This window comes from Pecten maximus, chromosome 6, assembly GCF_902652985.1.
Source record: "Pecten maximus chromosome 6, xPecMax1.1, whole genome shotgun sequence".
Taxonomy (NCBI): Eukaryota; Metazoa; Mollusca; class Bivalvia; order Pectinida; family Pectinidae; genus Pecten; species Pecten maximus.
The window spans coordinates 28,905,227-28,927,011 of record NC_047020.1 but is presented as its reverse complement, the minus strand read 5'-3'; the positions used below and the strand labels follow the sequence as shown (position 1 = coordinate 28,927,011).

Genomic DNA, 21,785 nt, shown 5'->3' with positions numbered 1-21,785 from the left:
CACTTGTATTACTATCAAAAGTAGTGATATCAAGAATTGTAATGTACAGATCACAGCCAAAATCCATTTTGTACATTCCAGTTTGACAAACTAAAAACACTGATTTAACATAAAATTTTTCATCTTTTATTTTTCAGACACATTCATCACAATTGATCAGCGTGAATCAGGTCAACCTCATGAAATGTACAAACAGAAATAAATAGTGCAGATGATCCAATTCTTATACATGTCAATCTGATGTCCGTGTTACCACAGGTTCAGAAATACTGTTTCATCCATACACATGCTTGTACCAGATATACAAGCCTCTTAAACAAGCTTATATTTAACAAACATCTAAATAATCAGCGGAGTAAAACAATCCACTGAAATAAGAAACCATGCATTACATGGATTACTAGGTACTACAAACATGATTTAGCCTCGATCTTATAATTCGCTTGAAATGATAAATAAAGGCAGAAATTGTATAAAATGTTGCCTAAATTTTACAAAATGAAAATCTAACGAAGTCAAAACTCATCGCTTTTTTTTTCTAATTTGCTGACCCAAGAAGTCAAATAAAAGTGACCATGATAGGTCGAGTGATTCCCAGTAATATTGGCAGTACATATATTTGCTTAAGACGAGTGTGGAATAACTTCCCTTGTAAGTCGACTAGAAACACAGGTACCATATCCAACCTTAAAAGCCTCTACCACTTGGATCTAGTCCAAGTGTCCTTACAACTAGCTATAGCCCGACATCAATGATAGGAGAACATACATGGAAATTCTTATTTTCCAAAATTTGTTGAGTACCCGCGACACTTGGGTTGAATATGGTATTTGGACGTATTTCGGTGAAATCTTGTACCATGAAATCAGTGCTGACAATGATATACATGTATATAGTGAACTTTCATATTTTCTAAAGATTCATTTTGTTATAACGAATAATAAATGTTTACTTCTGACCCCCAAATGACTTCAGCAATACTGGGACAACATTAATTTACAAAATACAAGTTACATTTAAATATCTCTCTCAACATCGCTCTGTGATCTTGATTCTTGTTAGCTGCTCATTGGAATGGTTTACATCTGACAGCAAGACCTATCTGGTTTCATGATAATTATATATAAGGAGACTTTTTATTCTTTCATGTTGCAAGTACAGAATCCCCTAAACATTGAATGCTAGCTGATAAGCATTGTGGAATTCAAAGTGCTATTGACAACAACTTGGCTAAACTGTAACTGTAGAGGTATTCACCAGACAAGATCCTCTTGTAAAACAACAACAATTTGATAACGTCATATTCCTCTCACAGTTTGTTGCCTGTTAATTGTGAATATTTGTTTTGATCAGTGGTGCTCTTTAGAGAATTCCTAAACACTACGTCAGATCGTTCCGGAAAGACGCACCATTTCCTGGTTCAGAATCCTCAACATTTTGTATTATCTTTCCAGCTAAACACACCATTTCCTGGTGCAGAATACTCAGCATTCTGTATAATCTCTCCAGCTAGACACACCATTTCCTGGTGAAGAATAATTAAATATATACAGTTATCACATGGACAAGCACTTCCAATAAAATTTGCTTTAGCGGAAAATCCAATGTTGATATAAGTCATGCAAAGCCTGAAGACCAATGCCGCCTTCAAATAACAATTAGTCAAGGTGATCCCACTCTCACTGCCATTAAAGCAGTCTTTTGTATGGTAATAAGAAAACTAGACAATCCTCCATCAATCTACATCCATGTCCACTTTTGGGGCCTCTGTTGACTCGGCTGTAGTTTGTTCCTCTGACTTGGCATTTTCACTTGGTGTTTCCTTATCAGTCTTCTTCTCCTTCTTGTCATCCTTGGGTGGTTCCTCCTTGGGTTTAGGTTTGGATTTATTCATGATTGGATTGCACGTGCTTTCTAATAACTGCAAAAGAAACAAATATATTAAACATTCACTTGGGTCATTATTTTTACCTTCCAATATAAAGATGCTTGAGTTCCATATATTAAAGTTTATTACTCTTGAAGAGGTATCTTTGGAAACCATTAAATCTTACAAAAGACACCCCATATCTATGACTTGTAAAATATACATACAAACTATGCAAAGACAATTCCCCTGCGGACAGAGGGCAGGGCCCCAAAAGAGGAACTTCGCCGAAATTTTGCTTCAAAATGCTACTCCTCCTTAATGCAACAAGAACAATTGCAGAATCAAAAGAGACAAAAATTTAAGACTGTGTTTGACTCCTTGCTTAATGGTATTGATAATTAAGTGAATTTAAATAGTTCTACAAAATATTCAATCTTGAAACCTTACAACAGGTTTTTATGTACCTACCTTTTCCACTCGTATCTGTGAGACTAGTACAATGGGTTTTTATGTACCTACCTGTTTCTCCTGTCGTATCTGTGAGACTAGTACACTGGGTTTTTATGTACCTACCTTTTCCACTCGTATCTGTGAGACTAGTACACTGGGTTTTATGTACCTACCTTTTCCACTCGTATCTGTGAGACTAGTACAATGGGTTTTTATGTACCTACCTGTTTCTCCTGTCGTATCTGTGAGACTAGTACACTGGGTTTTTATGTACCTACCTTTTCCACTCGTATCTGTGAGACTAGTACACTGGGTTTTTATGTACCTACCTTTTCCACTCGTATCTGTGAGACTAGTACACTGGGTTTTATGTACCTACCTTTTCCACTCGTATCTGTGAGACTAGTACACTGGGTTTTATGTACCTACCTTTTCCACTCGTATCTGTGAGACTAGTACACTGGGTTTTTATGTACCTACCTTTTCCACTCGTATCTGTGAGACTAGTACACTGGGTTTTATGTACCTACCTTTTCCACTCGTATCTGTGAGACTAGTACACTGGGTTTTTATGTACCTACCTTTTCCACTCGTATCTGTGAGACTAGTACACTGGGTTTTTATGTACCTACCTTTTCCACTCGTATCTGTGAGACTAGTACACTGGGTTTTATGTACCTACCTTTTCCACTCGTATCTGTGAGACTAGTACACTGGGTTTTTATGTACCTACCTTTTCCACTCGTATCTGTGAGACTAGTACACTGGGTTTTTATGTACCTACCTTTTCCACTCGTATCTGTGAGACTAGTACACTGGGTTTTTATGTACCTACCTTTTCCACTCGTATCTGTGAGACTAGTACACTGGGTTTTTATGTACCTACCTTTTCCACTCGTATCTGTGAGACTAGTACAATGGGTTTTTATGTACCTACCTGTTTCTCCTGTCGTATCTGTGAGACTAGTACAATGGGTTTTTATGTACCTACCTGTTTCTCCTGTCGTATCTGTGAGACTAGTACAATGGGTTTTTCGAAGGTTTTCAGGGCGTTCTGTTGGTTGAGTTTTGTGTTGTACCAGTCTTCCTTTTCCTTCAGACACTTGGACACTTTGTCTACATCCTTACTCTCTATGTGACTGTATTTCTCGTCCTGACAAACAAAATACTTGTTAAGTTAGCATAATCTCTGAAATTATCATACAGTTTAATGTAATTATTCTGAGTTTATTTTAAATAGACATTGTAACAACCCTATCTGTTGTTAGAACATTAAACCAAGACAGTCCTTACCCAGCCTAATACGACATGAATTTTCCCCTATGTTATGAGGGCAAGAAGTGTCATGACTGTACTTAATGTATGAATAATCTGGCTATAAATCAGTTTCTACATCACAATATTAGCTTTGGAAGCCAGTACTAAATAACCGAACATTAATGTATGTTTAAAAACCCTTATTCTAAAAAAAAAAACGAAATACATAAAGTAAGACTCCAGAACCGAGTACAACAGTGGTATGTTCATTTAACTGACAATATTGTATCTGCTGTTTTCATATTCTGCACATAACACAAGATAAAACTGTATTCTGTAGTTTAATTCAACAGTATAGTTTTATTCTGTGTCTTCTGTTAGGGTAAGAATACAAAGAACATTCTGTGTCTTCTGTTAGGGTAAGAATACAAGAACATTCTGTGTCTTCTGTTAGGGTAAGAATACAAGAACATTTTGTGTCTTCTGTTAGGGTAAGAATACAAAGAACATTCTGTGTCTTCTGTTAGGGTAAGAATACAAAGAACATTCTGTGTCTTCTGTTAGGGTAAGAATATAAGAACATTTTGTAAGTGACTCCAGTCTTTGTCCATGACTAGACAAACATATATATGTTTACCTTTTGGGCGCAAAGATCCAGGAATTTCCGCACCATCATAATGGCCTTTCCAAAGTCCTCAAATGCCTGTGGCCGTTCCTGGAATTCACTGAACCTTTCCTGGATTGGGTTTCCCATTTTCTAAAAAACACAAATTTTCAAGTAACATTTAATAAAAATATTTTAGTGTACATATCAAAATCTATATAAAACAGGTTAAATCAAATCGTCAAATTTCAAAACAAGGTCTAATTATACTGTAAAGGGTCTTTTTATCATTGTCTGTCCCACCTGAAGATGCGTCTTTACAGCTTAAGTAGGTTGACCCTTATGAACCATGAACCTTCTCTAGAGGTAAGTAAACCCTGCCTTTGACCCTAGTAAAACTCGACTTGAGATGTCGTTTATAAACAATTTTACGACTGAAAATCTCACCTGGAGTTCTGCAAGTTTGTTGATGTAAACCTGTTTTAACTGGTCTTCTCCCTCATCGTAAAGCCAATCTTCTGTTTCACTCAGACATTTACTGAATGCTGAACGCTCCTACAAAAAGTGACAGGTTTTTAAAGTATAATATAAATTACATAAATACCTATGCATCTTCTGTAGATGAAATTAAATTTTTTTTTTAAATGTTCCTGAATTCAATTATGGTGAACTTCAACTTGTACCTGTATAAAGTCCCATCCGAATCCATTAAGAAGATGTTGAACGTATACCATTGACATACAACTTTAATCTATACAATTCTTTAGGCCTAAGATAATTCATCTTCTATTGATCATTTAAAAAGATAGTGTGCCTTGATAAAATCCTATCCGACCTAGAACTACATATGTTGGAAAAAGTCATTTAATCCCAAAATTATGTCTTAAACTTATATGTTTTAGAAATACTCCCAATATCATTGATCTGTTTTAAAGTTATTTTCTTATTTTTCAATTTTCTTCACATTGACAATTTAAATTGATTTTTTATAGATACATAAATATATATATATATATCATTGATCTTTACTTACTTCCTCCTTTGCAAATTCTTCGAGCTGTGAATATAATTTGTCGCGAAGGTCGTATACATACTCCTCAACAGCATTCTTTGCATTAGATCTTTCCATTTCCAACTTATCTTGCATAATCATCTGGTTCTGTGTAAGACCAAGAAGACAATATAATAATATCATTCTAAACTTGATTTATGAAAGAGAGTGGAAAGTAGGACCTTAATTCTGTTGAAAGCACAATATACGCAACATTTTGGAATTAAAATTTTCTTTTAAAAAATAAGAATTAATCTTTTGTATCTACCAAAAACCAAAATCCTTGGACATTAAATAAGTTTCCTAAGTTTCTTTCAGAAATGTCCTTAAAACAAAAAAAAAAACAACTAACCTCTCTCTCCAACAGGAGGTGTAGTTGTTCCTTGGACATTTGGGGTACTCTGGACTCAATTGGTAGATCTACCACTTTCACAGTTTTCTTCTTTTTCTTCTTTTCTTCCTTTTCAACTGTTTTCTCTTCCTGCAATTAATGAGAGATTTTCAATCAACTCATTTAATTATTTCTACACAATACATACCGAATGAACTACAATTTAACAAAAAATATTCCCACAATTTCAGGTAGAAATTGTTCCTTATTTCATTTTAAATGAGAGTGAACAAGATCAAGTGTACAGTAGAATGCCCCAAATCCAATTGTTCAGGGACACACAATTTGCTTGATTATGTAGATGTTCAAATATGCGATTCCATTAACAGTTAGGAAAAATTATAATGAGACATGACAGGAATTAGAAAATTAAAATTCGACTATTTTGCTTTTGGATATGAAGTTGTCTATTTTTTATATAAAAATGATGAAGTTAAGTTAGGAGAGTACTTACTGCCTTCTTTTCTGGTGACTGATCATTTGACTGTTGATCCTGGTCTGTTTGCATTGGTGTCTACAACAAACAACATATATTTAAATATCCTGTACTTAAGATTTTGATACAAACATTCCTTCTAATGACTTCGTGTATCTTGCTATTCAACAATATGACAATGAATCATATTTCCACTTGAAATGCTCTATTATTGGTCACATACTATCCAGTACAATTTGGATAAAGTGTTTTTGACACAACCACAACAGCACAGACCAGTCCATATCTCAGATTCCCAAGAAACACAAACCAACACAGGGGAGGATATGTCAAACTGATTCTTTAACCGACTGAGCTATCGCTGTCCCCTTTGTACGGTATGTTCCTTACATGTGTTTTATGTAGCTAGTCTTGTTGTAGCTTACCTCCTCTGCGGTTTGTCCATCTGTGCTGGTCTGTGACGGAGGGTCTCCTTGTCCATTATCATCCGACTTCTTTTCGGAGTCCGTGTCCATGGCCTCCAGGCCATTCTGATCACCCTGAGGTTCATCCTCTAATTTCTCTGTCATCGAGGCTGATGACACGGTGAAGATCCCATGGTTATTAATCCTGACCTTAACTTTGACTTTTGAACTTGATCCATCCTTTTGAGGTGCGACACTTGTTACATTGAAACGTCCTAGAAATCACAAATTAATATATATGTATGTCATTCTTCTAGTAACACACACAGAAACTGATGTCCAGGAATAAAAACAAAATCTATCATCAATAGAATCAATTCCATGGAAGAAGCGGAGATAAGGAAATGTCAGAATTGGTCAGAACGTTGGCTGGTCATGGTATAGACATCGCCGAGCATAAAAAAAACATTGATTGCACTACTATTGGTGACATAATTTAATACACAACAATTTGTGGTATATCAGAGACCACAACTACAAAACAAAGACTTTATTGGCCACTTGATTACAGAGCAATGTGTGAAATGATCACAATGGGACGTAATAATTGATCACAGATTGTGTGTTGATACCTACCTATGTGTGGATCAGGAATCGGTACATCTTTAGCATGTGTGTAGAAGGATTCTAACTGGAATGGTTCCTTACGATAAAATGTCATCATCTTGGCAAATGGAATCTGGTGGAATTTAGGGAAGACTTCCAGTGTACTGAAACGGAGGATAAATAAAACATGCTGAAATGTCTAGGAGAAATTTTTTGACAACAATGAACTAAGAGCTTGGGCTTGAAGGAACCTTGAATGGAAAATCAATCATTTACTAAAGGCTATTCCAGAATTATCTGTTTTGGGAGGGGTGGGAGGCACTCTTTTACATAATTTTGATAGGTGGTGGAGATAAAGCCTCATTTTTCTAGTAATTCTTCTACTAACATTATGTAATATTTGATGGGTGGCTAGGTGTGAAAGATACTTCCCACACCTTCTACATGGAAAATCTCTGAATAGCCCTAAAAATTCATCGAGGAAATATGTGAATATAACACATGATTGGCATTAACAGGTTTATGATGTTCATGTGTTTGTGTGTACAGTATGTGTTTTACTTACTTATCATCCTCCATGTTACCCTCCCAGCTCAGTGTTATAGGATAGGGCTGTGCATCAACAAGGGAGAAATCTCGCACACGGAACGTTGGTGACAGAATTGCACACTGAAATCAGACAAAAACAGTGAAAATACTTCAGCCATATGAGCATTTCAAGATTCTCTTTTCATTTCTTTGCAACAAAAAAAGTTCTCTATATATTTCATTAATTCTATGGTCATATTAAGTAATGCCATCAATTTGTATTAAAAAAAAATACCTGAAGAGCACCCCACCCACCCTGCACTAGCTATAGCTCCTTAAAGACTTACCTGAAGAACACATCCCCTAGCTACGACTTCATCGTAACTTATCAAGAACACATCCCCTCGCTACGACTTCATCGTAACTTATGAAGAACACATCCCCTAGCCACGACTTCATCGTAACTTATTAAGAACACATCCCCTAGCTACGACTTCATCGTAACTTATGAAGAACACATCCCCTAGCTACGACTTCATCGTAACTTATGAAGAGCACATCCCCTAGCCATGACTTCATCGTAACTTATCAAGAACACATCCCCTAGCTACGACTTCATCCTGACTTATGAAGAACACATCCCCTAGCCATGACTTCATCTTAACTTATGAAGAACACATCCCCTAGCCATGACTTCATCTTAACTTATGAAGAACACATCCCCTAGCTACGACTTCATCCTGACTTACAAGAAGAACACATCCCCTAGCTACGACTTCATCGTAACTTATGAAGAACACATCCCCTAGCTACGACTTCATCGTAACTTATGAAGAACACATCCCCTAGCTACGACTTCATCGTAACTTATGAAGAACACATCCCCTAGCTACGACTTCATCCTAACTTATGAAGAGCACATCCCCTAGCTACGACTTCATCGTAACTTACCTGAAGAACACATCCCCTAGCTACGACGTCATCCTGACTTACCTGAAGAACACATCCCCTAGCTACGACGTCATCCCGACTTACCTGAAGAGCACATCCCCTAGCGACAGCTTCATCAGCATTAAGTGTTGTACTTGGGTCCTTCCCAAACACTTGCTGTACCATATTCTTAACAGCTGGTATTCTGGAACAGCCCCCCACGATCTCCACAGAGTATATATCATTGGGTGACAACTCTAAAATCAAATCATCCAATTAAGCGTTAATTGTTATAATGTTCATGAGAAACGTAAAAAGTTAAATTTTATACTAAAGCAGAATAATTACATTTCTGATTTAGCTGATATGGTCACAAACATGGTTTTGTAGCTTTTCATTTTTAATCTTTTTGTATCAAGATGAAATTCACAGACCAGACTACGCTATAGCAATATCAACTGTCCATGATACTTACTTGTGTTTTGTAATAGGGCTTTGAATAGTGTCTCAGCCTTTACCATCAAATGTTTTGTCATTTCTTCAAACTTCTCCCTGTAATCAAAACAAATAAGTCAGACCTATTGTGACAGCAAAATCAAATGACTATAATGGTAAATGTGCAAAAACTAAGTCACTAAGTTCCTCTTCAAAAATACATTGTTTCCTGGTCACATCTTACCTGTCCATCCTGCCGCTGACGTCTTTATCATCCATGAAGCACTCTATATTGATTGGGATAGGGGTAGAGTTAGCACTCATCAATTTCTTCAGTTTCTCACACTCTTGGGTCAGTCGGACCAGGGCCTTCGGCCGTGTCATTGCATCTACCTTGAACCGTGTCTTGAAGTCATCCACAAAGTAGCGCACAAGTTCACTGTCAAAGTCTCGCCCTCCCAGTTTACGGTCACATTCCACACCCAAGATCTGAGGAAAAGAAAAAGGGAATACTGTGTTAGTTTCAAAATAAAATACATCTTTGAATTTGTTTGTCTATTTTTATCTTCTCTATTTCTATTCCATTGACCATACCATGTCCAATAACCTGTATTCTAAAATGTCTAAAAACATTAGATTTCCTACCTCTATCATGGCCTTATTTTCCAGTATCTATCCAACCCTTGTTTGTCTTAACATATCTATACATCATTTATTTGTATCTGCCTATCCTTGTCATGTTGACGAACTATATAATTCCTATCTTTATTTACATAAATCTAGCCTTACCTATTCGTCACCCTATCCTAACTTGCTTTAAAAATATCTCCCCTTGTTTATTTACCTGCTTCTTTGATTCCATATTTGATATCTATCATCAATAACCTTGATTTACCTACCAATCACCTGCTCAGTTTACTTACCTTCAGCTTGCCCTTGTTAAAGGCCACAGCTGCTAACTGTGTAGAACAGTAGCCCATGTCTACAAACACAACAGTACGAGCCTTTTCTGTCTCTGCTGGCAGGTCCTGTTTGTATATACCATAAGCCAGAGATGCTGCAATAGACAATTTATTATTAATTTATGGATAATAAATCAATAAATGTACAAATCCACAATTATGAACCACTTTTACAACAGTAACAAAGTCATGTGTAGGGAAGTGAGTGACAGATTTGGCGACAATCATCCAATCCGTCAAAACTCTTCCACAATAATCTGGCACTCTACTGAATGTTGACATCCAGAAAAAGATGGAACAGCAGGAAGAGTGCTCTCCCCTGTTGTCATAAAAATGAAATAATTACAGCATAACCTATCAAAACCAGTACTTGTCTAAGCCAGATCCCTGTATATGCTGCCTTTATTCTTTGGTCCCAGGATTTAGCTCTTAAATTAAAGTAGTCAAAACTTGTATAATCTAGAACCTGTTTATCCTGGAAGACAGCATTGTTTTACTGACCATGGTATAAGTACTTGCTTCTAAAATTAACTTGGTCAAAGTGTCATGTTTACTCAACAAGCAACAACTAAGAAAAGGCCAGGTTGCTGTTGATTAACTCTAAATTGGCATCTCATGGTAGTTGACAGCTGTTCACTACACCAAAAGAATCATCACATATGTGAATGTTGATACAGACTTCTGAGATGTTGATACTGAGGACGACCCAGAACATGTTAACAGTGATAAATGTTACATGCGATATCAAGGGAGTAATAGAAACTGAACTGACTTACTTGGGTGACCAGGAATACTTTTATAATACATGAAGTATCTTCATCTAACACAAAGAAAACACTGATGGACTTTTTGGACAAAAGTCGATTTTTTTTTGGTTCTAATTGTGCAATGGTAAATAAAACATCAAGATCGTAAATTAGCGATTTTTTTTCTGTTGTATTAATTGAATCACCAAAATGTACATTTTCTTTGTTTTAAATGTTGGCTATCACCGATCTCTACAAATATGCTGGTCCTGGTAAAATCCAGTTTAGACATGTACAGTTGCTACTTCATTAAAAAAAATCAAATCCATATTAAACATCAGAAAATGTTTGGAAATGATTTATGAATATGTTATGGTAATATCACTTGTTACAAAGTTTGATATCTCAGCAAGAACTGATGTGTCAGCATGGCCAGGATTACCATTCATATAAATAACCAAGGAGTGACCTTAATACCATCAATTTTTAAATTACTTAACTAAGTATTAAACTATCATAAATCAATTTACCAATCCTCTAACACTACTTAAACTCAAATACACACAATGAATTCAGAACCTCACATCTTAACAGGAACATTTATAAAGTAACAAAGTCATGTGTAGGGAAGAGAGTGGCAGTTTTGGCGACAATCATCCAATCTATCAAAACTCTTCCACAATAATCTGGCACTCTACTGAATGTTGACATCCAGAAAAAGATGGAACAGCAGGAAGAGTGCTCTCCCTTCAAATCATGAAATAAAAATATCAAGTATTGAATCCATATCAAGAATCAATATGAAGAAATGTTCTGGAACTTTCTGATTTTTTATGGTAACATGTACTATAAAAACACAGGAACAGAATAATGATGTTATTTTACTTGGTTAAGTATTTTTGATATCTCAGCATGTCATAATCTCCAGGTGTCAGTGACAGAGCGAGACAGTAAGATCAGCATAGGGTGGAATTTCTCATCCACAGAAGGCAAACATCCAAAGGGACATAGTGGAAAATTATCTCCCCTTAGTAAGAACAACAAGCATCAACCAAAAGAAATAGCATATAATTTCGAAACATTTCACACATTTATATCTTACTCTGATATCAATGTTTTAAGCACAAAAACAAAATTCCATAAATCTCACCTGCTGTTGTGTCACTCATGACTTTGAGACAATTCAGACCAGCAACTTGACAGGCATCCAACATAGCACGACGCTCAATATCTGTGAAAAATGCTGGAACCTTTAATATAAAAAATTCAAAAAATGAAGTATAAAAAATAAGTCATTTTAGTTTAACTTGCTGATGTATCTTTTTATTTGTAAATATTTTATAAAAAACAATCTGTACATAATTCCTTTTTCTTTATCAGTTCTTAATTAGTGAAATCTCATATATACATATTTATATGCATATCTCTATCTAGTGTACAGACAAATTCGTATAAATGAATATAATTTCCCCAAAGCAAGATTCATTAGTTGAATTTACTGTAATTGTTATATTTCATGAGATTCAACTGACAACATTTTCTTATTTTGAAAAGTATTTTCCCTTGTCCTTTGTATTTCAAGCCATAGTTTTTAACATACCGACACAACGACATCAACAACTTTAGTTTTCAAGGCTGTTTCAGAGGTTTCTTTGAGCTTGGTCAGTAGCATGGCAGTCATTTGTGTGGGCGTGAAGGTTTGTTTCTCTCCCATATAATTAACCTGCAGAATATTAACACATCTGATCAGTTCAACATTGTCACATGTAACCACCAGGCTACTACAGTAAAAGACTTTTTCTTTAAGTTTCCTTTTCAATGAATATTCCAAATGAAAAATTTCCTTCATGTAAGAAAGGTAAATCGCTAAATCCTTAAGAGCCATTATATGACATTTGAGATTTCCTTATTTTTCTAACACTTTACCTTCAAATTCAAACACTGATGTGACATCAAGAAGAGTGCTCTCTCTTTGGAATCAGTTTAATGAGAAATAGAACAAACTAGTAAAAAAAGAGATAAGAAAATATTGTTGAAATCAGAAACCATTGCTATTCCTAACAGGAATAAAACAAATATAGGCATAGCAGTTCCTAATAATATAACCTAAAGACGAACAGAAAAACAAGAGCAGCAAATCCCTCACCTGTATTGCAATCTCTCCTCCTGGTCCCTCTGTGACCTCATAAGGTTTGAAGTAGCATTTTAACTCCTCCTGTACTAAGGGATCATTGAATTTCCGTCCTATTAAGCGTTTGAAGCAGGAAACTGTGTTTTTTAGGTTAGTTGTGTTCTGATTTTTTGCAGAAACTCCCATGCAGCGATTCTTTTCATTCATAGACACATAGGCTCTGAAACATAAATTGGAACAAATTGAAAAGCATGCTTTATAATTCAGCATCAGAACATTTTAATTTAGAGACAGTATTCTAATATTCCCTACTACACAAATAGTATGAAACATGTTTCCATTTTCTCACTGTGTAAGCCATAGTGTATATATCATATACAGTGGACCCTCGATAATCCGAACACCTTCGTTCCCAGTCCAAACCGTCCGGATTACGAGTTTTCCGGACTGCCGAATTTCGTGTACCAGGTCAAAAAAATTGTCGTGTAAGAGTTATCTCCCTTGATTATATACAATCCGTGACGTTTCATAAACACGTCTAATTGTCAGACTTTTTAACAATAAATATACTTATGTTTCTGATATGATTCTTGTTTTGTTTTGTAAAAAGTAAAAAATAAACAATGTTTTTAAAAGAACATGTAAAGTGAAAGTTGTTTTATTTATAGCGGGCATATGTGACCTACAAACAACTCACATGTGTCACGTCCCGGAGGTTCACAAACAAGTAGAAATTACAAACGTTAAATACCTTAAATAAAATACCCGGATTTTACAACTTACCCTCAGTTCATGTTTCTTTATGATTTTTACGTACCAGAAACCCCAAGCTATATATTTAAAAGTACGCGACACCAGCGAGAACTACCCAAGATGTCCGAAAATTATTAAACCCGTATTCACTTAACAATGTGACGCTTAGTTAAGTATTTAACGACTATTGACTAATTTGTGTGTAATCAACCCAGTTCTTGTGATCGCTGCTTAATACGTAAATGTGTATGTAATTAATAACATGCATCTTTCAATGAATCGTCATTTCAAGTAACGGTGTTACAAAGCCGATATCCGTGTTTACCCAATACAAGTGTTAATGATGTTAATTACCGATCATAAATTTATTACATGTATTTGAGATTGATTAATTATCGTATCACGTACTGTATGTTTGTGCATAAATTCTGTAACATTTAGGTGGTAGAGAAAAAGCAATGTACCGTTATAAAAACAAAAGCTAACTGTTACACATTGTAACACAGGTAAACACCCGGGGCTATGACCTGGCAGCGGTCGCTATGACTACGCACAGTGTCAAGCGATAGTCTGTACAGCTGTCGACATGGGTGACTTGCCCCGACATTTTTTTCTCCTTGTGGTGAAAAAATCGTCCGGATTATTGAGGGAAATTTACTAATGAAAAGTATGTTCCGTTCCCAAAATGGGCTTCCGGAATCCAAATCCGAATTTCCGGACTGGTGAGTACAAATAACGTTACGGAAATCCGTTCCCGTGCATTTCCGTCCGGACTGTGAGTTTTCCGGACTATCGGCGTCCGGATTATCGCGGGTCCACTGTATACAAAATGGAGTTCAAACTGAAGCTGTATAACCAAAACGTTAACACTAAAGGTGGGCTATTTATCAAATACAATGAAATAGAAAAAATAAGTTGTATATAGGGCTCATTCAATCATAAAATGCATAGTTGTCCATCAAAATGGAGACTTTTTTACTTTCTGAAGGAGTTCCCAACATCGTATGAGTAACAACGAAAGTGACTTATTTCACACAAGAGATCTATATACATCTATAGTATTTCTTCCTGCTTCCTCCTATATGTGATAATATCCTGACTGATTTGATACATTCTGGTGCATTTTCAGGGCTTAATTTGTAGTTTAAAATGTCATACAATTTTAGATTTTATTGGATGTAATTTCCTTATCATTTCCAGTTAGTTTGTTTTTTTCATTTTATTTTTCCTTACACTGAAAGTATTTACTATTTGGAGTAATTTAAAAGGCATTTTATCAAATGAGTATAAAGTTCTAGATTGGATTTTGGATCCTCACTTAGCTTTGCCATTTACAGGCATAGTTTAAGTATTTTCTTCTTTGAACATTTAGCTATCTGAACTTACTATTAACTATTATAATGTGCACCAGCAGGAGTATAATGGAGCGATTACTTTAATATCCAAGTGCTGACAATTGACGCTGTTTAAATCAGTACATAGATAGGACACGCGGCTGCACAGCCACAGAAGCAGGATATTAGGCTTTGCAGCTGAATTACCCATAACCATGAATTGTAAACACTTTTTTACACATGCACTGGAACAGTGCAAGTAACCAAGCAAATTGGGGGAAAAGCTTGATTTTAGCCATCGGAAATGGGACTAGATCTAGAAATTCTGCCCCAAAACTGGCAAAACATTACACTTCACAAATTCAACACATATTTGAAGGATCCTGGAATAGGAACTTTTTCTCTTAATTATCAGAACTGGAAATTAACACTTGCAAACAATCGCATGCTAGAGCCTACTGCATGCTGAGATTTCCCATTTCGAAAATAAAGGTGTTTAACAATGAAAAAACAAACCATACACATTTAGGTTTAATTCAATGAAGAACTATCTGATTACTCGTTGGTGTAATTTTACCAGTAATTATGTTGTGAAATTTATTTCTTTGTGTGGTGATTTCGATGCTTTAGTAAAAAGGCTTATGTTTGTTGGATTTCCTGCAACTCTTTGCCAATCTGATTCCATATTTTATTACTGTATATCGCAGGAGTGGACTGTATAAACTGTTTCAAACGAGGAAGTTCTTCAAATACGCTCTCGCATCCTTACAATTGCCACCTTTAACTATTTGGATAAATAAATAACCTTATGTGGCATGATGATGAACAGATGCCGGTAAACAGAAACAGATTTACATCTCTTATATAACTATATATTTTTTCGAATTACTACTAGATTTATAGATTTCTCATACTTACGGGGTACATCGATCGCTATATTCGTTCGCGATGGTCTCGATGCCACCTGCCCGTGCCACTCCAACAAAACAGGTGAGACATCCCAGATCGAAGCCAACAACAGACATTCTTTTTGTCAATCGATCACCGGAAGATTTCTCGGGAGTAAAATAACAACAATTTAAGAATAATTAGAATCCACTTTCTAGCACCTGGTTTACGTTCTCGTATTCGTTTTATATTTCTCTCAAAGATATGTGTCTGGTCTTTCTGGTTGATATATTCTGTCGGCGAATCTTCTGGAACACACGTGAACCAAAACGCCTTCGATGGGGTCTTTCCAGAAATCCTAGTACAGCAGAAATTTCAGGAATATATTAAAATAAATAATGTTTCAATATCTCATTACTGAAACACCATGGAGATATCTAAATTTGATAGTTGAGTTCAAAAATAAATAAAACTTTTTTTTTAAATATATATTTTATTATTATTTAGTGCTGGACTAAAACCGGTTCAAGTTGAGGCGCGTCTTTGAGATTTTCAAAACATGGCAGATCACCCGGAAAAACATGAAGCCGAAACGGATTTTATTGACAATTTTATGTGAATCGATAGACATTGTTGTGATATATATGGCGAAATATATATATTCGGTAAAGTAATATTATGGCGGATCTCTTCAGTATGGGAGAATCTATCGACGTAAGTAAAACATAAAATATTTCGTGTTTTATCAAGCATGTCTGTTCTTGATCACATCGTCTGGTGTTTACGTATGCAATTGTATATTTTAGATGATGTACGTGATCATAAAAATATGCTGTTAAATCAATATTCTGTTAATTTTAAGTTGGCCATACATTTCGTTTGTTGCTAAGACTACAGTGTTGATCCTTCACTCCCTCCCCCAATAAAATGTCTATATGCTGTGCAATGTGTTCTCATGGAACCGTGGACTGATCACAGGTCCTAGCCTCGTCTGTCAATACACCCAATATATAATCTATTGGGTGTATTGACAGACGAGGCTAGGACCTGTGGACTGATTGGAGTCGACGGACGTAGCGGACTTACCTGAACGCTGATATTCGAGGAAAATCTTTCAAAATGTGGATAAATCTTTTAATGACGTGCAAATATTTCATGTCGATATACATATTTGTTGTCTGTCAAAAATAATTACATGAGCTTTAACTAAGTTTTGTAAGTTGATTAAGGGTGCTCTCATCGCTGTCAGCTGAAAGCTTGATATAGCTTCAGTAGACCATTCCTTCAGACACCTTTCACCTTCAATTCAGTTTAGGGGGCCGCGCTGGCTGAGTGGTTAGGGTGTACCGACACTTTAACACTAGCCCTCCATCTCTGGGTTGCGAGTTCGAAACCTACGTGGGGCAGTTGCCAGGTACTGACAGTAGGCCGATGGTTTTTCTCCAGGTACTCCGGCTTTCCTCCACCTCCAAAACCTGGCACGTCCTTAAATGACCATGGATGTTAATAGGACGTTAAACAAAAACAAACCAAAACCTTCAATTTATTTTTTGAATGGACCCTACCATGCAGTTCGCGTCCCGCACAGAGATTACATGTACGGATCCCTCATCTACTGGATACAATAATTACACACACTGACATCACTGGGGATCAATGTCCAAGGGTAATGTTGCATTCTGAGTCTCATTGTCTCTTTTTCTTTCAATGCACCTTACCTCTTTGACCGCCTACGACAAAAGTTATATGTGAACGAAAAAATTAGAACTACATCTAACATATACGTAGTACAATCTACTTGGGTACTCTCATACTGTTTTACACCCATGATTTATCCAAATTAGAACACCGACCCAACGTAGACATACCAGGCTATAGCTACCCATACTCGATCTTGCCATTGACGATCACAACTAATATAAGTGACTTCACAATAACAGCACAACTACGAATACAAATACGAATCACCAACACACACTACACCAGTGCAGATAACCACAACGGCGGATGGATAAGTTTACCTGCAACATATGTAACCACCCCTTTACCTAGAAATAGAGCCATACCAGAGGCATACTATAGTATACATGCATGCGACAGGTGGAATTGTTCACCTGCAGCCATTGTCAAAACAGAATACATTCTACTTGCACTTCAAAAGTGTCCTATTTATATTTGGATTTTAGCTCTTTCACCCTCCACATATATAAGAGAGCATCAAGCTCCATGCACCTCTGAAGAGTTACAATAGTAACGAAACCGGTCAGGTTCTCTGATCAGGTACCCAGACAAACCGGACGTCAGTAGACCATTCCTTCAGTCACCTGTACATGTTACAATAGTAACGAAACCGGTCAGGTTCTCTGATCAGGTACCCAGACAAACCAGACGTCAGTAGACCATTCCTTCAGTCACCTGTTACAATAGTAATGAAATTAAACCGGTCAGATTCTCTGATCAGGTACATATACCCAGACAAACTGGACAGCGGTAGACCATTCCTTCAGTCACCTTTCAGCAACAGGTTCTGTAGACTATGTGGTTTCAATATAGATATTTATTGATATATATATATATATCAAACGGACCATTCATTACAATAACATATTGATAGTTTCTGATTCAAATAAAACATATAACCATGCGCATGCGGAGACTCCACATTACATCTCTTAATACAAGTAAGTCTAACCTTTGTGTCAGAAATGAACGTGTAGACCTGTGTTTTGGGCCTATATATAGCTACACAATGGTCGAGCGGCTTGCAATAATACACAGTAATAGGCATAGATTTTGTATGATTGGAACAGATTCATGAATATTTGTCTAATTTTGTTCAAACTGACCAAAGGTTTACCATATATTGATTTTGATTAAGTAAAGTAGATCACTTTACGAGTTCTATGACACCAGAATAAATTCCTATATAAAGTCTGAATTGCAATCATGTTGTTAAAAACTGGTGGCAGACACATGTAAGACGTACTTGTGCTTTGTTTTTTTGCAGAAAAAAAAATTAAAACTAGTTTGTATAAAGAATCCTTTTCCGATACAAATTCCAAAGAAAAATCAGTCAGTGAGTGTGACCTGTTTTTGGTACTTGCATATAGTTAACTTAGAAAGACCGAAGGGAAATTGGAGACATCAGAGCACTTTCTCAATGTCTCAAGTGATCTTTGAATGATGATTATTTATTTACTTTTTTGAAATGCCTTTCCACATATGTTGTACTTTTAATTTGAGATGCTGCATTTTATGATTTTTAGGTCACTTAAGACAATGTATCTGTTAACCTATATTGCGATTGCCTTTTGTCCGGCATTGTGAGTCAGAAACAAAAATTTACATTTTCTACTACTTCTCCAAAATTGCAGAACCAAAGTCAATGAAATTTAGCTGGAAGCTTCAATGACCAAATATCAACCAAAATTTTGAATTATATGGTCCCCACCCCCCAGGGGCGTGAGGTTTGATTTTTATTGGAATTCATTCTAACTTTACATTGGAATGAACCCAAGTCACGTAGCAATTAAACATGTTTATTATCACAAATTATACAAATGGCGTGTTCAACGTTGAGAATTATAATTAAGGCTATTTCATAATTTGGTGATATTCTGATTGACAACCACATTGAATGTGTGTCATTTGAGGCATTGCTGACCCTCATGTTCTGAACAGCACATTTACAGTACGTATATAGATCCTGATTGGACCTCCCAATCTGAAGTCTGACCCTGTCAAAGTTTCAGGGCCAAGGCCCATTTGTTCAAAAGGTGATCATTAGCAAATTCCACCCAATAGGTTTATTTTTCCATGCAAGCAGTTGATTGTGGCAAGTTTTTCTTATACATGTATGTTATTCCAATCAGCTAATATTCTTTCCCGTATTATGATGCTGGCATTTCTGCTGAAATTTTGTTACAGATTTTTTACTCAATTAATTTGACAAACCTCCAACTCTACGTATACTGTACCATTGATTTAATAAGTGTAATTATATATAACTAGCCATGGATTTGAACTTGATTGACACTCCTCTGTAATCTTCAAAAGTAATGCATCAGCTCAGTGATTGGTCAGGTTTTTTTCCTGGCACCAATCAAATAGCTAGTTGTGTGCTTTCGATTTTTACCATGACATATTCCAGCTGGAGTGAAGAAAATGAAAGGGAATGTGTAACCCCAGGAGAATTGAGGATGTGTATATATATATATATATAAGTGTGTGTTCAAGACATAATGCAACAACCACTAAAAAAGTGTCTTTTGATCTAGATCTAGCTCTAGTTGATCTGTTCCTTAAACATTTTGCACATAGTAAAATATATGTACTCTGTCACCATCTTGATATCAAATATTTTAAGTCAGCAAAAATTATATTAATTCCCTAATCTTATTACACAGATTAATGGCAGTTTATGCAACAGTACTAGACAGACATTTCGTCTGTGGGTAGCTACTAGCTATAGCTGGTCTATTATACACACATACACATGTACAACCAACACATAGTGTACCTCAAGTTACAATGTCAAGCTATGGTCACTACTGGTCAATCACCCCTAACTGGACAGAATTACAATACAAGAGTATGTAGTGTTGGATAAAAAAAATCTGTACTAGAACCCTGATATGCTTAAAAATATGCTTATATATATTGATAAGTTATGTTCATTACTTGAGAGGATTGAATCGAAGTCTCCATTCACTGGCCTGGTCTCAGTTTGACACACAGTTGATCATCAGGTTAGATTCTATATTTATTTTAAAAGCTGCACAAAATTGTTTCTTGGTTCTATAATTTAAAAGGAAGAGGAGTAAAATCAATTTATTTTCAGAATTTTGATTAAGATTTGGTTAAAAATTGTAAAGTTTCAACTCAGAATTGAAAATACAATATTGCTTAATTAAAAACATTCATTTGAAAAAAATTGTAAGTGATGATAATGAACAGTTCATTTTGCTGTCATTGTGTGGTAGTAATATATTTAGACATCATTTGTACATTAAAAGAATTTGAAAAAAAAAATATCAGGATTTGTAACAATTTTATATGACTAAATTGAGCATTACATCATTTTTTTCTCAAAGTTAAAATTTAGGAGAGGGAATCGAGACAATTCAACGTGATTTTATGTAAGATAACCATACTTATGTATTGTACAGGCACTCATTGGAAGTATTGAAAACATGCTATAATACACTTAACATGCAAGTTATTGTTTCATGTTCTTAACACATGCACTCCCAGATATTTTCTTATACAGTGACTAGTTATACAATGGCATTCTGACAATCCGTTGGCACCTAATGCATGATTTGACTTTATTTTTGGCATTAAACTTAAAACTTAAGAAAGCGACACATTGAATGCACACCACTTTGTAATTTAGAAAGAAAATATTTAAATCTAAATATGATAATCCTGCATTTGTTCATTACATATGCACACATAAAGCTATTGAAAGTCCTGATATTATTTGGTTGAGCCACCTGTATAAGGAGTATGTACTATAGGATGCCATACTTACTGCAACATGAAACGTCACAGGTATTATAACTTAAGTTGTTACAGTGTTTCATTATTACATATACGGTATGTGCAATATTAATACTCTATGTAATTTTCATACCTTAAAGTGATAGAGAATTAAAAAAAAAAATCTATTTTAAAATTAAAATAGTAAACAAAAGAAAACTTATCCTGTACGTAGACAATAATTATTAGTTGGATTTTTTTTTTTTTTATTATTGTGTACTAAATTAGAAAATACTTCTTACATTTTCATATCTTTTCTGTGAACATCAAGGTTAATAAAATTTAAATACAAATTGCAAATGCTTTTAAAAACTATACATATAGCTTTATGATTGAGCGTTATTTACTAAAAATTCATGGTAATTAAAAGTAATTGATGAATAAGGAAAATAATCTTTTTTTTTTTTTTTTTTTACAAAAGATGACATTTTAAGTATAATGATGATTCATTATATATGTATTATGTAT

General features: G+C 35.3%; 1 protein-coding gene across 1 annotated transcript; it reads right to left on the bottom strand.

Moving 5' to 3' along the window:
• Positions 1-103: 103 nt before the first annotated feature.
• LOC117329472 (heat shock 70 kDa protein 4-like) lies at positions 104-16,137 on the bottom strand. Its single transcript, XM_033887427.1, has 18 exons — positions 15,807-16,137; positions 12,817-13,021; positions 12,271-12,393; positions 11,821-11,920; positions 9,886-10,019; positions 9,207-9,451; positions 9,003-9,079; positions 8,633-8,784; positions 7,635-7,738; positions 7,100-7,233; positions 6,485-6,738; positions 6,078-6,137; positions 5,585-5,713; positions 5,215-5,340; positions 4,629-4,736; positions 4,215-4,334; positions 3,312-3,473; positions 104-1,921 (listed from the first exon to the last, which is right to left on the bottom strand). The coding sequence occupies exons 1-18, from the start codon at positions 15,911-15,913 to the stop codon at positions 1,736-1,738; spliced, it is 2,526 nt and encodes an 841-aa protein (XP_033743318.1). The 5' UTR covers positions 15,914-16,137; the 3' UTR covers positions 104-1,735.
• Between the last annotated feature and the right edge of the window lie 5,648 nt (positions 16,138-21,785).

Coding starts and splice junctions, on each gene's coding strand:
- LOC117329472 (XM_033887427.1), bottom strand. CDS start 15,913: ATGTCTGTTGTTGGCTTCGATCTGGGATGTCTCACCTGTTTTGTTGGA. Junction 13,022..15,806: donor TATAGCGATCGATGTACCCC/GTAAGTATGAGA, acceptor TTTATGTTTCAG/AGCCTATGTGTCTATGAATG. Junction 7,234..7,634: donor GGTAACATGGAGGATGATAA/GTAAGTAAAACA, acceptor CCTCCGTTTCAG/TACACTGGAAGTCTTCCCTA.